The 18,036-nt window shown below is 34.1% G+C and overlaps 1 protein-coding gene across 6 annotated transcripts in view; it reads right to left on the bottom strand.

Moving 5' to 3' along the window:
• Positions 1-18,036, bottom strand: part of SMG7 (SMG7 nonsense mediated mRNA decay factor) — a 118,282-nt gene that overhangs the window by 33,237 nt on the left and 67,009 nt on the right. For all 6 annotated transcript variants that reach the window (XM_074222204.1, XM_074222207.1, XM_074222205.1 and 3 more), the window contains exons 2-4: positions 13,156-13,187; positions 7,956-8,073; positions 6,617-6,749 (exon numbers count right to left, since the gene is read on the bottom strand). In XM_074222204.1, the coding sequence (XP_074078305.1) occupies positions 6,617-6,749; positions 7,956-8,073; positions 13,156-13,187 (283 nt within the window). The remainder of the gene's footprint in view (positions 1-6,616; positions 6,750-7,955; positions 8,074-13,155; positions 13,188-18,036) is intronic.

The raw sequence follows: 18,036 nt of genomic DNA, 5'->3' as shown, positions 1-18,036 counted from the left end.
TGAAGACTATCTACCAATTTGACATTGAGCCATTTAGTACTATATTCTGAAACTATTCAACCAGTTCCAAATTATCTCATCATTTTTTCTTCCATATATACTACCTAGTTCACATCTTAATATTTTCACAAGAATAGTAACAAATGCTGGTAGTATCGTCTGAGAATATGAAAATGTCACATGGAACTTTTAAATCTATATGTTAAATGGCCCTAAAATACTGGGAGGTGGTATGGTTTTTACTAATAGTGTTTTATTTGAGGAAATTACTCCTGAATATTTTTTAAAGGCTCATTTTCCATTTTATGGAAGTGATATGTGAGCATTAACTTGACTTGGGAGACCATCCTTGAAGCCAAGAAGACCTAGGCAGACAATCTCCAGTGGACTAGCTGCCTTAGGGGATCTGGATTTACACATTTTTTTTATCAGTCATTATGATCAAGATAAAAATGCCATGATTATCAAATCTGCAAATGACACAAAGAAGAGAACATATTAGATGACAGTCAAGAGAACACTCAAAATGTTCATAGAGCACTAAACTGCATCTAATATGATCACATACAAAAGGTATTAATATAAAAATATTTTATACATGGTTTAAAAAAAATCAATTTTGTAAATTAAGAATGAGACACCCAAGGGCAGCTAGGTGGTGCAAGTGAAGAGAGCACCAGCCCTAAAATCAGAAGAACCTGAGTTCAAATTTGGTTTCAGACAATTAACAATTACCTAGCTGTGTAACCCCTTGGGCAAGTCAATTAACTCTATTATTGCCTTGCCAAAAAATAAAAAAATGAGGCGCCCACATTTAAATGCTTATTTCTTTGGGGGATTCTATCAACCAAAAATTCATTAAGTCAACAATGTAATACAGCATCCACAAAAGGTAAAGTCATCTTGTGTTGAACTGAGAAAAATATAATTTTTAAGAATATGAGAATGATCATCCCTCTTTACTTGGTTGTATAGTTACACCACTTTCTGGATTACTGGGTTCCGTTTTTGGCTATTACCATTTGAAGACATCTATAAGCTGGAGGTTGTCCAAAGGAGAGCTGTCAGAATGATAAAGAACCTTGAGTCTATTCCATAAGGATCAGTTCAAACAACTAGGATGGTTTAGTATGCAGTAAAAAGAAGGCTCAACATGACAGGGACATGACAGCTATTTTCAAGTTTCTAAAGGGCTGTCATGTGGAATAAGATGGTCATTGGGTAGAAGATGCATATGGACAAATTTAGGCCAGAAGACCACTGAGATCCTCTCTAATTCTCAAATTCTGTGCTTCTAAGATGAAAACAGAGAAACATGAGAAGTCTTTCATGAACAGACAAAAGAGCAAAGGAAGTGGAACCTGAAAAACAATGTAAATGTAAAGAATAATAAAATAAAACTGAACATTATGTAATTCTATGTATGTCCTTGGTCAAGGAAAAGAATTTTAAAAAAACAAGCAATACTCTTTTCCTTTATCTTAGACCTAGAAAACTATGGAAATAGACTATCCCATATATTCTCAGATTCAATTTCTGTATTGGTTGATTTTGTTGAATTTTGTTACAGCAGGAGAGAAAGCACATATTCATAAATGGCATAGAAAAAACAAAAAAGAAAACAAAAAATTATCCAAAGGTATGAATACATGAAATATATTTTTTTCAATTCTGTCAAAACTGATTTCAATTTTGGTATCAGAGGTTAAGTTTCAGTTAACACAGAAAATTCACTCAAACAAAACTCTGGCTCCTCAATGATACCAGATAAAGGAAGTATTTAAGAAGTCAGTTTGACAGGGCGGCTAGGTGGCACAGTGGATAGAGTACTGGCCTTGGAGTCAGGAGTACCTGAGTTCAAATCCGGCCTCAGACACTTAATTACCTAGCTGTGTGACCTTGGGCAAGCCACTTAACCCCACTGCCTTGCAAAACCAAAAAAAAAAAAAAAAAAAAGGTCAGTTTGATAAACTATTTGGGAATAGCTGTTCCTGATATCACTGGGGCCACCAAACTACCTGTAGCATAACAATTATTTGAAGAAATGAATTGTAGGAATACATTTCCATAAGTAAACAAATAACAAATATTAGATACCTACTTACTAGGTATAGACATTGGGAATACAAACAGAAAGAATAAAATTATTCATAGTTACAAGGGACTTCTGTGTATAAAAATAAATTAAATATGAAACATATATGAATAAATATAAATAATAAGTAGCTAAATATATAAGCAATTTGGGAAAGAAGTAGCAGAGAGCAGGAAGATTAGGAAAGATTTCCTATGGAAGATGGTGTTTGAGTTACATTTTTTAAAAAGACACAATGAGGTACTGGATTAAGAAGAGTATATTTTCAGGTTTATGGAAAGGCTTGAGATAAAGGAAGAAGAAATCCAAAAAATACCCTTGGGCAATCATTGATGAGCGACAGAGAGAGATCTCATCTGCACAATAGTATTTTAATAACATTTGGATACAGTACATGTTAATATGAAAAAGTATTACATCTTTATCATAATAAATAAAACTAGAAGCAGGTTTTATGGGAAAAAATAAATAAAAGATAGACCATTGGTTAATTTTATTTTGAAAAGGAAGGGGAAAACCAAATTAGCAAAATAAAAAATGAAAAAAGGTGAGTCCATCACCAATAAATGGGAAATCAAAGCAATTATTAGGAGCTAATTTGCATAACTATATACCAACAAATCTAACAATCTACATGAAATAGATATTTAACAAACCATCAATGAGAAAAAATTCCCCAGGATCAGATGTTAATACTGTGTAAACTATTTGGAAAATTAGATAAAAGAAGCCAACTTAATTCCTTTTATAACACAAATATGGAGTGAATTCCACCAGGAAGAGCAAAAACAGAAATAAAACTCCCTAATGAATACTGATGCAAAAAAAATCTTAAATAAAATACTACCAAGGAGAATATAGCAATATAAAGATTATACAATAACTAGGTGAAATTTATACCAGGGAATAGAGGGGTTGGTTCAATATTAGGAAAAACTTCAGAACAGTCCACATCAACAACAAAAACAACACAAAGTTATTAATAGATGCAGAAACAGCTTTTGATAAAATACAGCATTCATAAAAACATTAGAAAGCATAGAAATTGAGTCTTCCTTAAAATAAGTAGTTGCTATCTAAAACCATAAGCAAGCATTATCCTAATAAAAGCCTTCCTAATAAAATGGGAGTGAAGCAAGAAGCCTATTATCACCAATAATGTACTAGAAATGCTAGCTATGATAATTAAGACAAGAAAAAGAAACTGATGGAATAAGAATAGGCAATGAAGAAACAAAACTAATTTTCTACAAGACGATATGAAGGTATATTTAAATAATCAATTAAAAAACTAGTTGAGGGGAGGCTAGGTGACTTGGTGGATAAAGCACACGCCCTGGAGTCAGGAGTACCTGAGTTCAAATCTGGTCTCAGACAATTAATAATTACCTAGCTGTGTGGCCTTGGGCAAAGCCACTTAACCCCATTTGCCCTGCAAAAACCAACCAAACAAAACAAAACTAATTGAAATACTTAAACTTATTTAAGCACTTATATTTGTTCAGAGCGAAAAGAAGCAAGGAATAAAATAGCTTCAAACCCAGGAAGAACAGAGTTTTAAGAAAATATCATTCCAGAAATGAGAGGGAGGAAATCAGTTATGGTTTCATGAAAAAAGTCACAAAGATACAGAGAGCTGTGAGGTGACAAGTAACCCACTCTGGATTAACTGCAGAACATGAGGAATGACAAAGGATGAAATAAGCAAAAGCTTTGAAGGGGCCCCTAAGTAGCAAGGATTTTTTTTGTTTTGTTTTTGTTTTTTTGGAGGGGGAGAAGGTTAAACGATTTGTCTAAGGTCACCCAGCTAAGTAATTACTAAATATCCAAGGCTACATTTGAACTCAGGTCCATCTGACTCCAGGGTGCTTCTCTATCCACTGTGCCACCAAACTGCCCCATAGTAGCATTTGAAAAAAGTGACACAATCAGATCAGAACACAGGAAGATTAATTTGGAAGCAGCAATAAAGACAGATTAGAGAAAGTGAGATTTGAGGAAAAACAGGATAGAAAGTAAGAGAACTAATTTTCATGGAATATTAGTTTTATGCAATAATGATGGCAGTAGCTAAAAAAAAGGAAAAAAAGATTTTGTGATAGAAGTGCTATTAGAGGGGAAGAGTTGAAACAATGTGGCAACTAATTACTAGTGGAGAGGGAAAAAAAGTCAAAGATAGGTTTCAAACTCAAGTGAGGGATGAATGGTACTATCAGTAAAACTAATAGTGAAGGAATACATTGAGGAGAAAAAGACATTCAAGTTTGGACATGAGTTTGAGGCACTAATGAAAACCAACTATAATCATAGATCTATTATTTTGCTTGTATATGAATTTGTAGTTTTACACATTAGCATCTGTATACTTCAAAAAGCTAACTGACTAAAATGGGCCTGGAAAGCAATTTGGGATTGTGTTAAATAAGAGATTCATATTTAGATCCTTTGCTTCAGAGTTCACACCCAAGGAGGTTAAAATCAGAAATAAAAGTCCCAAATATAATCAAAATATTTGTAGTATGAAGTAAACAAAAAAATTTTCTTTGATAATATTGTCCAAAAAGAAATTTAACAGGAACAATAGAGAAAAGCATATAAGACTTATGTGAACTGATAATTAATATAAAAATGTAACGGAAAGTAAAATGACAATAAATGTTGGTTGCTGTGTAATCAGAATGGGCAAACATGTGACCTTTAAAGAAGAAATGGAAAATTGACTAGGACGGTGATGATAGAAGTAGAGTATGGCATACACTGTGAAGACTTGCTTGAGATGCTGGTTGGTTTTGCCAAACTGCTTTTTTCTTCTCTTTGTCTTTTATTGTTTGCTACAAAAGACAGATGGCTCTGGGGAGTGGAGGAGTTAAAGATTTATCTCAGAAATGTGGGTGATGAAAAAAATCCTTTATATGGTCTAGCTTATTGGGAGGCTATATAAAATACACTGTGAAAAACAAATATTGAATAGGACCATATTCTTAAAACTGAAAAGTCCACAAAGTTTAAAAAATTAGACAATGGTAAACCAATACCTCTCTTCAGAAAGTATTAATATGGGGGTAACTAGGGGGTACAGTGGATAGAGCAATATCCCTAGAGCCAGGAGACCCGTTTCAAATCCGGCCTCGGACATTTAATAATTACCTAGCTTGGGCAAATCACTTAACCCCATTGCCTGCAGTAACAAAACAAACAAAACAAAACAAAACAAATAAAAAAACAGGAGAGGAGAGAAAGTATTAATATAGGCAAAGTTTGAAATTAAATTTTAAGTTGTAGATGAGAAAAAATGAGATCTACTGGGTGTTAGCAACAAAGCTAACAAAAAGTGTCCAGTTATTCTTAAGTGGCAAGATTTAATAATTGATGCCAAGCTATCTTCTTGGATTTGACACTAATTTCCCTCTTCCAATAATCTTCAATTTAAAACCACAATAGGAATCAAAGTAGATTCAGAGAAAAATAGGAACACAGGACAACATATCTAAGAGTTCTTTCAGAGCAAGCATATTATACCCCCTTATTTTGTTTATACCCACAGCTACATATTAATATTATGTCAGCTAAATATTCTAAAAGCCTCTTCTAATAATTGTAAAATTACAGTCAAAAGTAAAAGGGAATTGTAATGCGCAAACATAAAATCTCTGTTCTCCTCCAAGAGATGCTAAGACTTACTAGAGAATTACTCAGACCAAGGTAAGATGAAGAACTAAAGACAGATGATATACACTAGATAATAAAATACATATAATTATAAATATAAATATAATGGAGAATAGGAAAAACTCTTCCAATTCAAGAAACAGAAGTAGAGTTACACTGATCTCATTATGTAATTTCATGCAACTTAGTTTACATTCCTGGGAATGTATCTATGAGAAGTAGACAAATCACTAAGGTATCTCCAGTTCTGGGACCTATATAGCCTAAAACACTTCAAAGTTGTAAAAATGAATTTCATTTAAGAAATTCTACAAGACCTTATTAATGCTCCAAGTTTCACTATTTATCTTGTACCATCATATACCTCTACATTCAAACCTCACAGAATCATACCCACAATCCCACATTTACCATACTATCATCTAAAAATGGAGAAAAAAAAGGTACAATTCACTGACTTTCTTTAGTCAATGTTCTTTCCTTCTAAAATAGCTATCTTACAATTCTTTCAGTATTGTCACACACCTTTCTAAAAGAATATACTTATGCAAATATCTGCATGCATACACAGATTACAAAAAGGTTTATGCTTGTATTTAGGATATCTAAATTTGTTTTTGATGCTTCATATAACTCCAGGATATATATATATATATGTATGTGTGTGTGTGTGTGTGTGTGTGTATGTGTATATATATATATGTATACATATATATGTATATGATGCTCCAAATTTTATTCAAAGATTAACTATATAACTCCAGCTAAATGAGAATGGACACAAAAAAAGAAATGAGTAGCATGAAAAACTTTTAAATAATTTTAATCTGAAGATTGAAAAGTAAAACTCACCTGAGTATAGAAGCCACTAGCTGCCTCTAAAAACAGAGAAAGGTTTGCTTGAACTTCACTCCGATTAGGGTTTGCTCGATTCTTTGCCTGGCCCTGTAGTGTTGTGATCTGATTCTTAAAGGCATGATTCCAGCTGAAAACAAAACGTAATTCTATTTGCTATAGCAGTGACTCACTGGGCAGACACTGGTCCCCCTGAGAACAAGAAAGAACTATTTGTTATAATTATAACATTCTGAACAGTAAAATTAATTTAAAAGTTTTCATTTGTTAAAGAGCTACCTATTCTTCTCTGATCCAGAACCGAAATTACTGCAGAATCTGAACAATACTAGCTAACAATTACAAAATATTTGAACAAACTGTGGCATCAGTTATTCATTTTCTATGTTTACCACAATTAATTGTTACAGTATCTGTCCAAGATATTCTTATGAAAGCTTGTTCCCAGGCCTTTAAGATTTTATTAGTATTTTCCCTACAATATTCAAATTTAAGTAAAAGACTCACATTTCTGACCAATGACATTAATGACATAAACTATTAAAACTAGAAAGTGAATAATTGCATTAATTCAATTGCACCAAGAGTCAGATTATATCTCCAATATGTGTATAATAACATATATCACCTTCATCCTAACATGAAAAGTCTATTAAAAAATTTAGAAAGCAAAGAAAATTTGTAAAAAGACAGTGTTCCAGATAAAAGACCTAAAAAAGTCAGGTGGGTTAAGAGCCAACTGAATAAGCCAAGATCTTCAAAAGAAGTCATACCCTCAAACTCACAAGATTTACCACAATGAACAATCACTATGCACTCTTTGATCATGCATGAAAGAGGTCTTTAACTCAACCAGTGATATCAATGATCCCATGGAGTTTTAATAAGAGAATTATAATTAAAGATAGATTCTGTTAAATTGTTCAGAAATCATCTTTAACTAACTCTCTCATAAGCTCCTCCCTCTAATCAGTCTTAATCTTTATGTCATGCTGAGCAATTATATAGCATACAAAATAACCGTGTACAGTTATTAATAGTCCAATTACTCCACTTCCTAGTACTAAAAGTTTATGTCTTAATAAATTTGCCCTATATGCTCAATTAAACTAAAGAGCTTGGTATTAAGATTTTGGGGGTTCATGCTAAATTTCCTATTTTATCCTTCATTTCTATTTTTACCTTATTAAAATGGCCAAAGATTATTGTTTGAAGAATGAAATGAGCAGCCTTTTAATGCAGGTTTGTTTTGATTGCAGTTAACAAAATTGTTTTCTGTAAGTACTGAGAAGAGGATTCTTCTACAAAACCATACCCCAGAGATTTGAGTACTTACAGATCCTGTTCCACTTTCTTGTCTAAAGCATACTCCAGATCAGTAACTAGCATTTTCTGGTACAGGTCCTGCAGAGCCTGTCTCGATGTCCAGACTTCAGCTGGACCCAGCTTGGAATCTGAGTAATAAAAAATAAAAATAAAATCAGTTTAATTAAAGCATATCATATCAATCATTTCGTTCGTTTTCTTTTCCCGAGAAAGGAAAACTAGCATAATATACCATCACAAAAGAGGAAGGATTTTTTAACCTGAAATTTATGAACTGAATTTAAGAAAATACTGGAAACTGTTTTACAAGATAATTTTTGGTGGATGGTAGTGGCAATCCCATGTGTTTTATTTTACTTAATTAAAAATATGATTCTAAGAAGGAGTACAGAAAGCCCAAGTGATCATGATATCCCCCCCAAAGGGGGGGGGGGGTAGAAATGATAAGAAATGGTTGATACATAAGGGTTTACTTCTTTAGTTCTTTAACTTTGGATAGGTACAAATACCATAATCTTAAATTGATCAGAAGATATGTATTCTAAAACTGAAGCTAAGCAGCACTTTTAATTTACAATGGGGGGGGGGGGGCGATGCTAAAAGATGAGGAAGAACTGGTCACTTTTTCTAATTCTCACAAAGTCTCAAACCTCTCCGAAATAGGAATCAACTGACTTTATCTGCTATGGTTCTAGCTATACTAGTAATAAGACAAGAAATTCAATGTTTAAAGATAGATGAAGAGAAGAAATTTGCTAATGACATGTTAATACTTAGAAAAATCTTTCAGGTCAGCAAAGATTTAATTAAGACTAACAGTTTTCAGCAAAATTGCAGACCACAAAATAAAAATCAACAAATATTAAATGATAAAATTCAAGAAGAAGTTACAGAAAATCTCAAAAAAATCTCAAATCTCAAAAAAATATAATATGTATAAAATATTTGGGGATCAATTTATCAAAATACACAAAACACTTGTATAGATTCAATTACAAAGCATTCCTTAAAAAAGCAAAAAGCACCATATGCAAAAAATTAAAGATAAATAGCCAGAGAAATATCTAGTATTCATGGTTAGGCCATACCAATTTAACAAAAATGGTAATACTACCAAAATTAATTTATAGCTTAATGCTCTATCAAATTATCAAAGGGACCCTTTACAGAACTTGATAAACTAAATAACATTTCATATGAAAAGAACACAAGATTTATGATATGAAAGACAGTAATGAAATGAGGTAGGATATCAAAGGATGGTAAAACTTTCAGACATCAGAAGTAGACATCAAAACTATTTAATATTAGTTTTAAAAGAGGTAGATCAATGAAACACTGGAAAGAAGAACATTTTTTAAAAAAAATACACTTTCTCCATCAAATTACCAGAAATCTCATTCAATAAGATCACATCAGCTTTGGTATAATAATCTCATCATTATCCTCTGCTCCCTTCTCTAACTGGAAGGCAGGGCAAAACTTTCTCTCAAAACGTAGCTCACTCACCAAGCTCCTTTTTTTGTGTTGAATTTTTTCCTCCCCAGTAGATGGTGAATGTCATGAGGACACCAACTATTTTTTTGTATTTGTAACCTAGTTAAGAGTAGTGTCAGATATATAGTGGGTTCTTAATAAATGTTTATTGGATGACAATGGAACCTAATAACCCAGTGATGGATAAACTAGAAAATAAGCTAATTCTCTATTTGACAAAAAAATTACTAGAAAAATTAGAAAGCAGTATGGCAGTAATCACTTCATAACATATTCCACAACACAGCCTAAATGGATATAACCTTAATATTAAAGGTCATAATACTAAAAACTAGAATAGAAGCAAATGTTATGCCTCTCACAGCTTTGGGTTAGAGATATATTCTCAACTACAGGATAGAGGTAATTACAAAGATGAAAGAAGTAATCTTTGACTCCATGAAACTAAAAAATTCTTTCATAAATAAAATTAATATGCCTGGGATAAATCAAGGGGGGGGGGGATCTGTATCAGAATTTCTCTAATAAGGTTGGTATCCAAGATGTCTAAGAAATTAACTCCTGTTATGTATGAGTATACATATCCATACATACACATGCATACACACATAACTCTCACACACCATTCACTCAAAAGGTCATTCCCCAATAAATGGTCAAAAGTTCTCAAAAGAACTGCAAATTAATACCCATAAGAAAGAAAACTGCAAATCACTAATAAGAGAAATACATGTCAAAATAGCCATGAGATTTTCACCTCACACCCTGTAAAAGCTGGGAAAGATGATAAAATAAGTGAATAGTAAATATTAAGAAGATTATGGGAAGACGGACATGCCAGGAAACTATTGGTTGAACTGTGAATCAATAACTATTCTGGAAACCAATTTGGAATTAAATAAAATGACAATAAAGCTATATCTTTGATCCCAGGTTCCACTCTGGGCTTATACTTTATGTAAATCCTTGATAATAAAACTTTTTAATGTATATTAAAGTAATTATAGTAATACTTTTTTATAATAGGAAAGAATTAGAAACAAGGTAGATACCTATTGATTGGAAAATAATTTTAAAAAACCTTGGTACCTGAGTTTAATAAAATCTACTATATTGTAAGAAATAACAACTATGATGAATTCAGAAAAATATGGAAAGATAAGAGATAAATAAGCAGGGCAAAGAAAATATATACTATGAGTAAACTGATAAAAGTGGAAAGAAAGCTTCTCACAGCCCAAACCTCTCCTACACACACATCAGATGAATGTTTTAAAATGTCTTCAAAGTGGACACCCTCTATACTACCCTACAACTTTGTAGAGGTGGGAAGAGTTCATGAGTGTAGCACATCATACATATTTTTCAGACATTTTTGATGGACTGAGAAGTTTTGTTTATTTTTTCTTTTTCTTTAAATCTGATGAAAGACAGCAGCAATAAAAATTTGTTTTAAAAATAAAAATTGGATTTAGCATTGCAGAAGTTTTTCAAGGGGGCAGCTAGATGGCACAATGGATAGAGCACCGGTCTTGGTGGACCCAAATTCAAATCCAGCTTGAGACACTTAATTGCCTAGCTGTGTGATCCTGGGCAAGTCACTTAACCACCACTGCCTTAAATAAAAATTTCAAAAAAAGTTTTTCAAGTATATATTAACACTATACAGATTTCCATGGAAAGACATTAACAGAGGTAAATCTAAACAAGGCTTGATACAGGGCAGATATATACTTGCCAAAGGTATCTCTTACCAGAGTTCAAATTGAAAAGGAATTCCCTATAGATAATGAAGTCCTGTTTGTGGTTGATTACATCAAACTCCAAAATACTACAAAGTCTTAAATGAAATCTATAAATAGTCCAAAGAGTTTGGCCTAACTTTTCCAAGAAAAAAGTTAAGTAGCAAAAGAATACTTATTGTGCAGCCAAACTGACAACCTAATGGCAGTCCTTCAGTGCAGGCATCTTGGAAAAACACTGCAGATGGACAAATAACTGGACCCAGAATTAAAGAGGTACAGGTCAGTCTAGATTGACCCTGGAAAGGTACAAAGATCTTTTAATGACCTCAAAGTTGTCCCTGAAGCAAAGGTTTATCTTTTTTTCCCCTTTTTTATCATCACTATTCCAGTGAAGCTATATAACTGCATGTCAAATAATATGTCTCTGAAGAATTTAAGGATTAAAGTTGTGAGTCACTCAAAAGGCAATTCAAAGACACAAAGGATAATCTCACAGAGATGTCTGACCAGAAAAAAAGATAAAAAACTGGTAGCATTATGAAGGAAAATCTGCTACCAATGGTCTCTGAAAACACAGATCTGTCCTTGGAAGTCTCTACTAAATGGAACTTCCTAAGTGCCTTAGGAACAAAATACAAAAAACCACCATAAAATTTTTGGCATTTAAGGATCTATCCCCCCCATCTCCTGCTCAAAATGGACTGATAGGTCTCCCATGTAGGCAACCATCTAATTGGTACCTGTGTCTTTGCATAATTACTGGTGTGTTTCTGCTTTGCAAAGTGGCACTCCACAATCTGGTTTTTTGTCCCCCACCTCTTATCCCCAGTCTCCTCTAAGATAAATAAGAAATGTCACTTCTGAAAGATTTTTTAATGATACTACCAATTGTCAAACTTCTCTCTCTCAATTACACTCTCTCATTTTTGCATATTTTCTATTTATTTCTCTATATAGATGTGTTCTTATGGCTAAAGATATGCTCCTTATGGATAAGAAACAAAGCCCTGCACAAGAATCAATGATTGTTGAATTGAATGTACCAAACCAAGGAACAGTCCATGGATAGCCTCAGCATTCACAGAATGCTCTAGCCTGCTGGGTGAATCTTGTTGGAGGAAATGGATAAGAGTTGTACAGGACAAGAAAACAAGAAAGCTTAGACCTGGATGGGTTGTGATTGTCAAATCCATGAAATCATAAACCTGTTCAAAATGTGTCTCAGTGTACTGGCTCTGCCCTGCAATAAAGATTACAAATGGAAAACACAGTGGCGTTGTAACAATTATCACAGTTAACTTTTAACTTTCTGCTTAAATTGACATGTTCTTCAAAAGCAAAGGAAAAGACATGTGAGCAATTTATTTCCTTTACGATGGACATTCTGTAATGGCCTATCTGTGAATGAGAGAGATTTACTCTTTTATGATGTGATGCTACATGGACTTGTACAAAAGTTGGTAGCTACATTTATTTTTCTATTTTTTCAGGTACTTTTATACTTCATATACTACTGCTATCAAAGCTTTTCCTAACATGAATGAAATGCAGGCCCCCAAGACCAGTAACTATTTACTAGACTCCAGTTATTACTTAGAAAAGCTTGAAAGACATAACAAAGAGAAAGTTATTTCTTCCCTATTTCTCTAAGTCTTTCTTTAAGATGAATTAACAAGCAAAATAACCACTTTCTGATTAAGTGTATAACAGAATGTATCTAAGTTTTAATGCACAGAATCACCTTGACACGAATAGGCTTTTACTCAAGTGTTAAGCTGACATTTCAATACAGATTCAAATTAAAATGAAACTAAGCATTTAAAGAACAGTAAGACACACACACACTATATATAGATATATACACACATATAATTACTTTTTTAGAAGACAAACATTTCTTAATATTAACAATCAAAGAAAAGGGATACCAAAGTTAAGCTATAAAATAAAAACAAGCCAATTAATTACCTGTCATGTCAGCCTTCAGGACTTCTGCCTGCCTGCAAGAGAAAAAAAAAAACACAACTAAGAAAGAAGCCAAAACAGACCAGCATAAATTAGAGAAAATTAATTTAAGTTAAATGATATAGGGGAAAGTTTTCCAAGGTGTGAGATATAAAACCTTTTCAGAAAGAATGTGAAGTAATGATAAAACTAAAATAATTTGAATATAATTCCTACAAAAACACCTCCATGTTTTCGCCAGAAAACAACACTCAAATCAACAAAATAAAGTTTATTAAAAACATAAGGGAGCAAGCAACCTATGAAGATGGGGCTAACTGACTGCCTCTGCCAATACTTCTTACCCTGCCTTCTCAAGAGCACAGCTACTGAAGACCCTGAAAACAAAGTTCTCACTTCCAAGTCCTTTATACAAATAGTTTAACATCAGAGCAAAGTTTTATCAATGAAAACATTGGTTAAATCTCTTGATTATATTTCAACCACACTGAACTACTTGATATTTGAATTCCTAGTTTTATCACTAGCTCTTTGGTGGAGCAACCAAACTTACCTCTATGGGGTTTGCCTCCCTAATTAGATCTTTAGCTCTAACTTTCCCATTTGTATTCCAAAGTCCTTTGTAGCTAGTAAAGACTTAGTCATTTGTTTCAGGAGAATGCTAGGTGCTAGGTGACCCAGAGGCTAGAGAGCTGAGTTTGGAATCAAGTCACTAAGACTATGTATGTCTTAGCTGGGTGACCTAGAGGATATCCCTTTCTCTGTTTGCCTTACTTTCCCCAACTCTAAAATGAGGATGACAGCAGCCTGGTCTCCTCAGATCAATATTCTTGTTACTAGGAGTGTTTAAAGTCATCAGTATAATCTCTGCCATGAAGTGGATGGCTGCCTAAATGACTGCTGCCATTGTTTTCCATCTTACAGAAAATGCAGCCCAGAGATGATCCCCTAGGACATGTACAAAAAAAAGTCAAATAAGAGCTCGGAGGTATCAAATCGAGCTCAGGTTGGGCCTCCTACCATCAGTTCATCCGGATGTGCTGTCTTGCATTGCTTGATGCACTTCAAAATGAAGTGTATTAAGGGGCAGCTAGGTGGCACAGTGGATAAGAGCACCAGCCTTGGAGTCCGGAGTACCTGAGTTCAAATCTGACCTCAGACACTTAATAATTACCTAGCTGTGTGGCCTTGGGCAAGCCATTTAACCCCACTGCCTTGCAAAAACCTAAAAATAAATAAATAAATAAAGCAAATAAAGTGAAGTGTATTAATTCAAAGTGGAAAATAACTAGCAAGTCCCTACTACTGTGTTTCAGAATCTACACCAGAAGATGAGGATCCAAGAATGAAAGAAGGAAAAACAGCCAAAAGGACCATATACCACTAGAATGGAGGCAGCTCCCCTCAGCTGCTCAGTGACTAAGGACAATCCTGTGAGACCTGGATAGAAAATACCATCCCCCACCAAAGAAAGAACTATGGAGTTTGAATGCAAAGCAAAGTTTAAGACTTCTTTTGTTATGGCTTTTTTACCCTCAGTTCTGATTCTTCTTTCACAACATGACAAAAAATGTTAAAACATGTACAATCTATATTAGATAACTTGATGATATAGGGAAGGGAAGGGGAGGGGAGGGAGATAGAAAAATGTGGAACTCAAAAGTCTGAAAAAGGATAAATGCTGAAAACTGTCTTTGCATATAACTGGTAAAAAAAATTTTAAAAAGAGCACTAAGGCAAAAACAAAAAAGACTTTATATTCAAATGAGAAATCTAACACACACAAAATTACAAATATATGCAAATTAGTTAAAAGGAAATTTGGTTGTGCAGGCATTAAGAAGTTGACAGGAAGGGGGGAGGAAATAAAAAATGGTGCTTCAATTGTATTTTATAAGGAAGAGACAGACTCTAGAGCAGAGATGAGAAGGGAATACATTTCAGGCACAAAAAAAAGCCTCTACAGAGGTCCAGAGACAGAATATGGAATGTCATAAAGCACCATAAATATTCATTGAGGCTAGATTGATAGCTTGCATGTGGGATTCTAAAAGCTAAACAGAGTTTATATTTTATGCAAGAGGCAACAGGAAGCCCTTGACTGACATGAACAGCACTTTGTTTAAGGAAGACTACTTTGGTAGCAGTGTGTAAGATGGACAGACTAAAGATAGGAAAGACCTAAGGCAGGGACAACAATTAGGAGGAGACTTGCAGTATCTAGGAAGAGGTGATAAGGAATTGACAAGAACCTCAATTTGGATGATAACAAGAGAATTGTGCAACAGAAATAAGTGTCCAAAGGAAAAGATGCTGTGAGGGTAGATACAGTAAGATTAAGCAACTGACTGGTTAGAATAATCATGTAGTTATAGACCCGAGACAATGAAAGAATGATGGTGCTACCAAAGCAACTGGAAAAGTCTGAAAAAAAATTTTTGAGGAAAGATGAGTGCAGTTTTAAACACAGTGAGTTTTGAGAAGTTTCTATGAAACTTATAAAACTCAGGGGAGAAGAACTTCGAAGAAAGATAAGTGCAGTTTTTAAACACAACAAGTTTTGAGAAGTTTCTATGAAACTTCTGAAACTCAGGGGAGAAGAACAGTGACAGAGATAGACAGTGTCTCACAAATCTCAGTTCACTCAGTTTGTAAGCTACAGGACACTGAAGATCTGGGAAAATCCTGCACCCAGAAAAACTAATGAAGTTTCAAAGAGAAAATGTAAAGGAATAAAAAGAATAGAAAGGACAAAACTATGGGAACTTCCCATACTTTGTTGGAAAAAATATGATGAGCCAAAGGAGGAGAAAGGCAGAAGATAAACCAGGAGTAGTAGTATTACTCAGAGGAGTAGTCACATAAGGAAAAAAAAAGGAGTAGTCAACAGTATCAGAGACTACAGATAAGTCAAGTAATTATGCTATGCTATCTAAAGGATCACTTTCATCATTAAAGATTACTTACAGGGGCAGCTAGGTGGGCAGTGGATAGAGCACTGGCCTTGGAGTCAGGAGTACCTGAATTCAAATCTGGCCTCAAACACTTAATAGTTACCTAGCTGTGTGGCCTTGGGAAAGCCGCTTAACCCCATCTGCCTTGCAAAAACTAAAAAACTAAATATCACTTATATAACTGCCCAATTTAATAAAGTCCCATCTTACCAGTCACTGGTGCAAATAGTTAAAATCATACTCAATGAAGCACAAGCAAAGCTGTTTCTAATGGTTCCACTTTTGGTTAATGTGTAGGGAGGGGAATTGCTAAAAAGAATAAAGAACTTTCTGATCAATCAATCAAAATACTAAGTTTCTTTTTTGTTGAATAATTGAATAAAGAAATAATTGAATAAGGAGTCAGCTAATAAATACTAGGGGAAAATGTATTACTTTAAAAACCCATTGGGGGGCAGCTAGGTGGCGCAATGGATAAAGCACCGGCCCTGGAGTCAGGAATACCTGGGTTCAAATCTGGTCTCAGACACTTAATAATTATCTAGCTGTTTGGCCTTGGGCAAGCCACTTAACCCCATTTGCCTTGCAAAAAACCTTAAAAAAAAACAACAACAAACCAAAAAACATAGGGGGCAGCTAGGTGGAGCAGTAGACAGTGCACTAGCCCTGGAGTCAGGAGTACCTGGGTTCAAATCCAGCCTCAGACACTTAATAGCTACCTAGCTGTGTGGTCTTGGGCAAGCCATTTAACCTCATTGCCTTGCAAAAACCTTAAAAAAAACCCATTGATGGCAATTCTATTATCAAAGAGAAAATTTCAGTGAAAACAATATACTGAAAAACTGTACTAGATTCTGCACAAACAGCTCCAAAATGCAGGTGTAAAAATACTAGATGGAAAAGCTAGGTAATGCAGCATTATAGAGCCCTAAAGTCAGGAGGACCTGAATTCAAATTTGACCTTGAGACTAATTATGTGATCCCAGGCAAGTCACTCCAATAAACAGAATGAATGAAAATAACGGATAAGAGGTTGGTACTTAATGCAATCTGGACATGATCCGAGCTTTACAGACAATAACATTTATCAAGAGATTTAAGAGAATGAACTCTCCCCCCCCTTTTTTTTCAGATATGGTTTGGCTACTGATAAATCAAGAAGTCTTTTATTTATCAAAAGGATACCCATTTTATTGCTATTCTTTATAAGGACAAAATATCACTGGTCTTAAGAGAGTAAGAAAGAACTGATAAAAATTACAAGTAAAAGTCAGCTAAAGTGGCCCAGTGGATAGAGCACTGAGCCTGGAATCAGGACAATCTGAATTCAAATCCAGTCTCAGACACTTACTAGCTATATTAAATATTATTGACAAGTCATTTAACCCTGCTGTTTGCATCAGTCTCCTCAACTATAAAATTACTCCAGTATCTTTGCCAAGAAAAGACCAAAGAGAAGCACAAAGTGTTGAACATGACTAACAACAGCAATATCAATGGCATCATATTCTGAGAATAAGCCCAACCACAACAATGTCATGATTATAGTTAACAAATCTAAAAATTAAAAATGCAAAAATTATAAAGGTTTATCAATAAGTATCACACACATATACCATTTTATTCAGCGTGTATGTTTGGGAGAGAGGTGTCTGAGGAAAATATCAAAAGGTGGAGTGACTGGGAAAACAGATTATCCTTTGTGCAATATTTGTGGAAAGATGAATTTGTCCAGAAATTCTGGAAATGAGTTTAGAACTATGGTCAGAAATGTTACTTACCCAGGCAAACTCTTTGATTCAAACACTAGGCCTAGAGCCTAAAGACACGGGGTGGGGGTGGGGGTGGGAAGGTTGGTGAAAGAAATAGTCACAGAAGATTTTCTGAAGACATCATCGCAGATTTTCTGAAGACATCATCAACTAGGGAA

Source organism: Macrotis lagotis, chromosome 2 (assembly GCF_037893015.1).
Source record: "Macrotis lagotis isolate mMagLag1 chromosome 2, bilby.v1.9.chrom.fasta, whole genome shotgun sequence".
Lineage (NCBI taxonomy): Eukaryota > Metazoa > Chordata > Mammalia > Peramelemorphia > Peramelidae > Macrotis > Macrotis lagotis.
This window is presented reverse-complemented; position numbering and strand designations above follow the sequence as displayed.